Below are 7,967 nucleotides of genomic sequence, written 5' to 3' on the forward strand. Positions count from 1 at the left end.
GCTGCTGTGCGGCTGCGGCGACGTCGGCGACTGCGGCGCTGCGGAGGAGACGGAGGGCTGGGGAGGCGGCGCCACGTGAGTCCCGGGCCAGGCCAGGGCTGGGGCCTCGGCGGGAGACTACCGTATTTACCGAGGCCAGTGCCGGCCCCTGGGGGCGGGTCACTGCAGGCGCGCTACCGTATTTGCCGGGAGCCGCGCAGACCCTTTCCGGGAGTGGCGAGCGCCGCGACTTAATTATGTATTTATCCAGGGTTGCGTGGTTCCCCCCTGGCGCTGCGGGAGCGGGAGGGCGTGGGTTGCATGAATTCCCTAAGGGAGCCGGGGCTTGCAGCGGAATGGGGTGGGTTGCTGCAGCAGAGTGGGAGGCCTACGTATTTTAGTGGGGGTGGGGTTGCGACGCAGAGTTTACCATATTTCTCCAGGATCGCTCCGGCCCCAGGAATTGGCAAGGCTGTGCGCGGGAGGGGGGGGTCGGGTGGGTGGGGTCAACTCTTTTGATTAATGCCGCTATTTGAAAAGAACAGCGGTGCGGGAGGCTGGCAGTCTTTATGAGGGTGAGGGAGAAGGGGCGCGGGAGGCGCTGCGGAGAGTTACCGTATTTGCCTTGGGCAGCACAGACTCGAGGAAAGAGCCACTGCTGGAGGCCGGAGGAATTGGGGCGCAGCCTGGTCTGTGAGTGTGGGATGGGATGGAGGCACCTGGGGGAGACAGGGGGGCCATGGCCTTGGACCCTCTCGGCGGGCGGGGCCCTTGGTCAGGGGTATAGCTGGGAGAGTGGGGAGGCTGCCCAGAGACAAGGCCGGGCTGAGATTGGCCAAGGGGACGGTGATGATCTGTCTTTGCAAACGTCCATGCAGCTGCCTGGGGAAAGACTTGTGGGTGGGGTCTGTTGCAAGTAGAACTTGTCCCCTTCCCCTGGGTGAGTGCTGTTCCACCCCAGCCTGGGGGTAGGGGGAGACAGAGGGGGTGCCTCTGGGAGCCCACTCTGCCGATAGGTCCACTGAGGTTGTGGTTAGCAGAGAGATCTGGAAGTGTGGAGAAGGTCTGCATGGAGGACCAGGGGAAGGGCCAGCAAGCTTCCCAGTTGGGGGTGGGGGAATGCAGGGGAGTGGTCAGCTCATTCCCTCCAAGCCGGCCTCAGCGCTCTGCGGGAGCAGGAGCCTAGGGTTTTGGGGAGGCACGAGGGTGGTGGCCGCAGACAGTGCCCCAGAGGCAGTGGTCCTTTGGGTATTGATGGCTCTGTGATGGTGGCCAGGAGGGTGGTGGTCTTGTGTGTGTGTGTGTGTGTGTGTGTGTGTGTTTTGAGGGGAACTTAGCTGGTGAGCAGCTACTATGTTGAAAAGAGCTTTTGACAGTGAGGAAACTTAAGGCCTAGTCCTGGTTCACCTTGCTGTGTGACCCTGGGCAAGTAAGTGGGCCTCACTGAGCCTCAGTTTCCCCATCTATAAAATGGGGTTCAATAAGCCTGCCCCTTCCTCAGGGCTGTTGTGAGGACAGTGGGAAACAATTTAAGAGGAACACAGTGCCCTGGGAAAGAGGATCCTTAGGAGAACCAGTGTGAACGGGATGGAACTGAACTTGGGGGTGTTTGTTGCGCTTTGAGTGTTCCTCAGCCTTGGGCCAGGCTTTGCTGGGGTGATGCCAGATGCCAAGAGGAATCAAGCTGAGACCCGCCCTCTGGGAGCTCACACTGTGGTTCAGTGACTTGCAAACCTTTTACAGGCATGCCTCATTTTGATAAACAAAGAGCTGCTGCCTTAATGTTTAACTGAGGTTACTTTCAAGTTTACAGGGCTTTTGTTTCTTTTTCGAAGCTTTGCAAAAATATCTTTAAACCACTGTTGACCCCACCCTTCCCTCCAGATTGGGGATGCACCTCCCTACCCGCCTTCTTGAGAATCTGGTTGGAGAGATAAGACGCATCCAGGTTCAGTATAACTTACAATACTAGGCGTCCCTGAATATTACTCATCAGCATTTATTCAATGCCTCATGTGGCAGGCACAGTGTTTGATGTGGGGCATAAAAGGAAGCAGCTCTGTCCTCAAGGTGCTCACAGGGCAGGGAGACAGAGGTGGCCTGACAGACCAGCATGCTGTGTGATGAGTGAGGGTCATAGGGTTGGGTCACGTGGCTCAGGAGGGGCTGGAGACGGCAAGGAAGGATTCTAGCAGGAAGTGTCATTTTAGAAAGGCCTGAAGGAGGGGTAGGATGTGATGAGGGGTGGAGGAGAAAAAAGGGCATTCCAGCAGGGGGACACAGGCTCGAACAGGACTGGAGAGTGGCGGGTTCTGGAGGCCGTGGGAGCCCAGGGGAGTGTCCTCCCTGAGGCGGGGGCCTGGGTGATCCTCGGGTGTCCCCTGAGTACTCTCTCTGCTTCCGCCTCCCCAGGGGCCGGTGATTGCAGCCGGGAGTGCCCATGACCGAACTGGCGTCCTCCGGGGACAGGTCCCCTGCGGGGGACGGGGAGGAGGGCCTGGGGGACGACCGGGGCCTGGTCATCCACCACCCTGCGGAGGAGCAGCCGCACCGCTGCCCACTGTGCGGCCAGACCTTCTCGCAGCAGCCCAGCCTGGTGCGGCACCAGAAGGCGCATGCCGGAGTGGGCCGCGCGGCCGCCTTCGTGTGCCCCGAGTGCGGCAAGGCCTTCAGCGTCAAGCACAACCTCGAGGTGCATCAGCGCACCCACACGGGCGAGCGGCCCTTCCCCTGCCCCGAGTGCGGGCGCTGCTTCAGCCTCAAGCAGAACCTGCTCACGCACCAGCGTATCCACAGCGGCGAGAAGCCGCACCAGTGCGCGCAGTGCGGCCGCTGCTTCCGCGAGCTGCGCTTCCTGCTCAACCACCAGCGCACCCACGCGCGCATGCCCGCGCCGCACCCGCGCCGCCCCGGCGTCTTCGGGGAGCGGAGGCCTTACTTCTGCGCCCGCTGCGGCAAGAGCTTCGCGCGCGAAGGCTCGCTCAAGACCCACCAGCGCAGCCACGGCCACGGGCCCGAGGGCCAGGCGGCCCATTTAGGCCGCGTGCTCTGATGCGCGCTGGACCTGCTGCCTCCGGCTGTTTTCTGCCCCAGAGCCGCATCCGTGACCTCTGGAGATGGCGCTGGGCTTCGGCCCCCTCTCTGGCTGGGATCCTCGGAGACTGGGAGGGCTGGCTTGGGGTCTCAAAGGAGTGGGCCGCCTCCTTCCGCTCCTTCCCCAGGACCCTCTGGCTGGCTGCACACGGCTGCTTTGGGCCCCTGCGTTGGTTTTCCCCCGCAGGCCCACCCGGCTTAGAGCAGGTGAGACCCGGCGCTGGCCAGAGCCCGTCTCAGGCTTGTTCGGGGTCAGGTGGGGACAGGTGAGGGAGGTGGGGCGTACTGAGCTCCTAGGTCTACGACTAGCTTCTTACAAGATCTTCATTCCCTGAATGTCAGAATTGAAAGCGACCTGGAGAGGGTACTCTCCACAATCCTCAGGCCCACCCCCAGCCCCTAGGGTCTCCTGGCACCAGCACTTACTATTTGGTACCCTTGAGAAGTCATTTCACTTCATGACTCAGTTTGCTTATCTGTGAGTTGGGGCTAACGATGAGAGCGCCTCCTCCCTGGGATATTGTGAGGATTGTAATTGCTGTTAGCAGACAAGAGAGGTTGACGTCATTAATTGAGCGCCCCAGTGTGCCAAGCAGTGTGCTGCGCAGGGCTCTTGGGAGGAGCACAGCCACAGGCCCTGTCCCCTGGGGTGCTCGCTCATACAGGGTGATGCCGGCTATCGGCTCTCGTGGGGACAGACTGCAAAGTGCTCTGGGAGGCGAGGTGATTGGTGTCGCCCAAGGCAGTTTGATGGTTTGAACTGGGTCCTGGGGACGAACAGGGAAAGCAAGGGTGTGGAAGGTTTCCAAGGCAGGGGTCCTAACTTGGAGGCTCACATTTGCTCTACAAAGGACTTTGTGGCAGGGAGAGGGGACACTGAGATGTTTAATGGGAAGAGCCCAGTGATCTCAAGTGTAGTTCAGGGACAACCGGAAGCAGTGAGGAGAGATGGAAGTGGGACAGGCGGGAGCCTCGAGGGTCCTGGGGTCATCCGGGCAAATGAAAGTGAGGCCCCCCAAGAGGCTTGGCCAAGGTCATGCAGTGAGAAAGGGGAGAGCCAGGACCTGTCCCCCGGGCCTCAGGTTCCAAGTTGATGCTCGGAGGCACGGGCTTCTCAGCCATTTGGCAGACAAGGACACTGAGGCTCACCCAAGCTGGCCCTAAGTCACACGTAGGAGCTGGCGGTGCAGCGGTGGAAGCCTGGACCTCGTTTTGGGTTCTGGACCCCAAGACCCTTCATTTCTACTGTGTCATTGTTAAGAGAGGCTCTTACAGGTGGGAAGATGGGGCTTCGGGGATGTGGGAATGTGAGCCTGGGCAGGGGCATCGCTAGGGGCTGTGGGTGCCTGAAGGGGACATGGCATCCAGGGTAGGGGGTTGGGAGGAAGGAAGCTGGGGGCTGGCAGAGGACCTGCTCTCGTAGAGCCCTTGTTCCACGCCCAGTCCCGTGCTCAGTGCTGGAGACCGATCCCTGCCCTCTGCCCTTCCTTAGAGCCACGGGGCTTCGCAGCGATCAGTTGTCCTCTGCCTGCCGCCCCTAGGTGGCTGTTGCACTGTGGACTAGTACTTAGTGGTGGATATTAAGAGATTAAATCGGGACCCAGGGCATCTGGAACCAGTCACCAAGTGCCCTGAACCCACGTTGTCTCATTGGTAAATGGGATTAGTAATCCTTGGGTGCTTGGTAGGGGCTAAGAGGACTCAAAGCCCTGGATGGGTGCAGGGGGCCCATGACTGCTCCCTCCTAGCCCTGGAGAGATGGCTGACGGGGGCTGGGCAGGGCCACGTCCCGCCCCAGACCTGACCCTGGTCTCTTTGTCGTTGTGAACAGATGTGGCGTGTACAGGACCTCTGGGCTGTGTGCAAGGCACACCTGACACAGTGACTAGGAATGGGGCCCTGGGCCTGTGCCCCGGCATGAGGACACGTCCCCTAAGAAGGCCTACCTTGGGAGGTGACAGCAGAGGGACCGATGGAGCCTGGAATTGGAGGCAGGTTCTGCGCCCTGGTGGAAAAACTCCCCGGACCTGCTGGGAGTCACAGCCGAAGAAGAGCTCGTGCTGGCTGCCTGGCTGTAAGCCTTCACTCTCCCGTGGCAGCGGGGCCGGTGCCTGTGTGGGGAGCCTGCTTCTGTGCTCCCACCTGGCCCACCAGAGACGGGAGGTGAATTGCCTAGGAGAACACAGCAAGTTGGTAGCAGACTCGGCTCCAGAGGCAAGACCTTCCCCCAGGTGTGCACATACCTGCAGGCTTCGCTCTCCTTTCAGAGGAACGTTCTTAACACTTTTGGGGTTGTGAAGCCCTCTGACAAGATGGCAAAGGTTATGAACCGTCTCCCCAGGAAGACACACACAGTCACCTAGGTGCAAGAATCTACAAGCAATCCCAGGAGCTCCTGGACCCCAGGCCGAGATCCTTGGCCCCGGGACTAACCCGCCACTCCTTCCTTACCTGACACAGAGCCTCGGGTCAGGGCCTACATTCGAGTAGCATTTCGTCCCCTGCCCTCCCCAACCCCTGCCCTTCCTTCCCTTGTTCAGGAATAAAGAATTCTGAGGAGGGGCCTCTTTTAGTCACTCTCTTCTCCCAGACCTAACAAGCAGTGCATCAGGCTGGGGCCTCACTTCCCTTCCGCAGATGTTGCTGGAAGCTCGCTGGGCTGGGCTGGTCTTCTCTGGTTTGCGGTTGCTTGCTCTGGCTGTACCTGGCTGCCGGCTCGGCAGGACTGGGGGAAGGCTGGGGAGGAAGTGGAGCCTCCCTGCTGGGGCCCGCTGGCTCCGGGCAGGGAGAGAGGCTGGCAGACAAGCTTCTGTGTGTCTGGACTTCACAGCGGAACAAGAGGAGGGTGGTGCCGGGCCAGCAGCAGGGCGAGGGCTCCTCCGGGCTTCACACCTGAGCAGGTTGGCCTGGAGCTCCCCAGACTGGACCACCCATCAGAAAAGGTGGGACCGACTAGGGCCGGGCTGGGTTTTGATGACAACCGGACTTCATGAGGTAGGTTATAGTTAGTGAAACCCTTGGAGGTGGGGAGAGGCCTTTAGTCATGAAATGTAGGTCAAATCCCAGGGACGTGAGTGCTGGGGGGCGTGGGGGAGTTCTGTTCAGGTGAGAGGTCCCAGGGCTGAGCTGAGGTTTGGTCAGGGTTGCCAGGAGGCCCCCATGGGTTCCTGTCTCCAGTGCAGTTTGCATGTAGGTTCTTACCATCTGCCATATGCCTGGCTCTGGGATAACAGGCCGCTCTGGGGGAGGTCAGAGAAATGAGGCCCTGTGCTTCTGGAACTTCCTTCTCTCTGATCCTTGGCCCAACCCGGGGGACCCTCACAGATGCCCCTTCTCCTCTCATCTCCCTCCTCGGTCCTGCCTCTGTTTCCCCTGCTGTTGATCTGGCCTGTGCCCCTCCGCCTCCCCCCGGCTAAGCCCTCTTCTCCACCAGGCTGCCTTCCCAACCACCAGGCCCACATTCCGCCCTCCTCTGAACAGTCCCTGTGTTAACACACTATCACACGCCTGAAATTCGTGTGGAGTCTTATGTAAGTCCCCTACATATGAACCTTCAAATTGCGAACTTTCAAAGATGTGAGCGTGCATTCCATCAGTGTCAGGCGTGAGTGAAATTGCAGCCTGCCCTCCAATTGTGTTAGTTGGGTACCTAAGCTAGCTTTGCTGGGCTTACGAACAAATTGGACTTACGAACGTGCTCTTGGAACAGAACCCATTCGTGTGTAGGGGACTTACGGTACTCCCGTTTCCCGTGTGTGTGTGTGTGTGTGTGTGTGTGTGCGCACGCACGTGTGTGTGTGAAACCTCCGCTGAGACTGGGAGCTCCCTGAAGGCAAGGGCTGTGTCATTCCGTCTTGAACCCCAGCAGGGTCTAGCACAGGGCTGGGCTCATAACACTCAGGAAGTAGTTGCCGACTGGCTGGTGGGTCCAGTGCTGGAGGCTGTGGGGTGGGAGGTGATGGGAGGTGTGAACGGGGAGAGGGACGTGAGTCCACTGGTGAGTGTATCTTAGTGGCTGTGGGCTGGCTTTCCTGGGCAATAACAGCTGCAGGAGGCCTTGGGTTCTCCCCTCCTTGGGGCAGTGGGGCAGGAGAGACCCCCCCCCCCCCCATCGACTCCGCAGGAGTGTGTGTCAATGGGTGTCCAGGCTGGACGTCTCCATAGGTTGCTGACGCTTGCTGGAGCTGACCAAGGGGAATCAGTGTTCTCTCAACATCAGCTCACGTGAGGCGTGGTCATTTGGGGCTCCACTGGGAGCAGGGAGGTGGCCTCCAGCTCCGCCTCCATCTTTTCTTGAGGAGTTACGTTCCAGGTCACGTAGCTCAAAAGCTACAGCAGTGAGTCAGCTCGGGCTCCCTCATATGGACAATGACCACTACTTGGGTGTGAGTAGTGGATACCGGGGCCCCTTGGGGTAGCCCCCCGGCAGCTTGCTCAATGCACAGCGAGGCAGACCTGCTGAGAACCTTCGAGGTGGTTCCCTCAGCACCTGAGTGCTGGGCCACTCCAGGGCTGGCCCATCCCCACCCAGAGGCCCGGGCTGGTCGCATCTCTCTCCTGGCTCTGGTCTTCTTATCTGCTCCTCCTGCCTCGTGGGTTGTGAGAATCGGATGAGTGTATATATACACTGTGCACGCTGCAAAGCCCCACGGAGGGGCAGGGGCTGCTGTCATTGTCCTGCCACTGTCTCCTGCCGCAGGTGGGCCTGGCCGCTGACACGTCACAGCCCAGGAGTCTTCTGCAGCAGAAGGTTCTGGAGAGTGGGGTTACGCCAGGCCTGCCACGGCGTTGCCGAGACTTGGATGAGCAATTTTCCTCCTGTTCCTGGTGAGGGGCTGGGCCTGGTCATGGCCAAGGCTCACTCCAGAACCTTCCTTCTGTGCCTTGCTCTTTTT

At 60.0% G+C, this 7,967-nt stretch overlaps 1 protein-coding gene across 3 annotated transcripts; it reads left to right on the forward strand.

Annotated features, from left to right (window-relative positions):
* The first annotated feature begins 570 nt into the window (after nt 1–570).
* On the forward strand, nt 571–5,598 carry LOC137768246 (zinc finger protein 22). Of its 3 annotated transcripts, none has more exons than XM_068549670.1 (3): nt 571–672; nt 1,864–3,279; nt 4,904–5,598. In XM_068549670.1, exon 2 carries the CDS (start codon nt 2,420–2,422, stop codon nt 3,029–3,031), a length of 612 nt encoding a protein of 203 aa, XP_068405771.1. In that variant the 5' UTR covers nt 571–672; nt 1,864–2,419; the 3' UTR covers nt 3,032–3,279; nt 4,904–5,598. The 3 variants fall into 3 exon arrangements, with proteins under 3 accessions (XP_068405771.1, XP_068405773.1, XP_068405770.1); XM_068549672.1 differs by having other exon boundaries at nt 2,392–3,279; XM_068549669.1 differs by lacking the exon at nt 571–672 and having other exon boundaries at nt 884–1,927; nt 2,392–3,279.
* Nucleotides 5,599–7,967: the final 2,369 nt, after the last annotated feature.

The sequence above is a fragment of the Eschrichtius robustus genome, chromosome 8 (assembly GCF_028021215.1).
Source record: "Eschrichtius robustus isolate mEscRob2 chromosome 8, mEscRob2.pri, whole genome shotgun sequence".
NCBI classification, from domain to species: Eukaryota; Metazoa; Chordata; class Mammalia; order Artiodactyla; family Eschrichtiidae; genus Eschrichtius; species Eschrichtius robustus.

Coding starts and splice junctions, on each gene's coding strand:
- LOC137768246 (XM_068549670.1), top strand. CDS start 2,420: ATGACCGAACTGGCGTCCTCCGGGGACAGGTCCCCTGCGGGGGACGGG.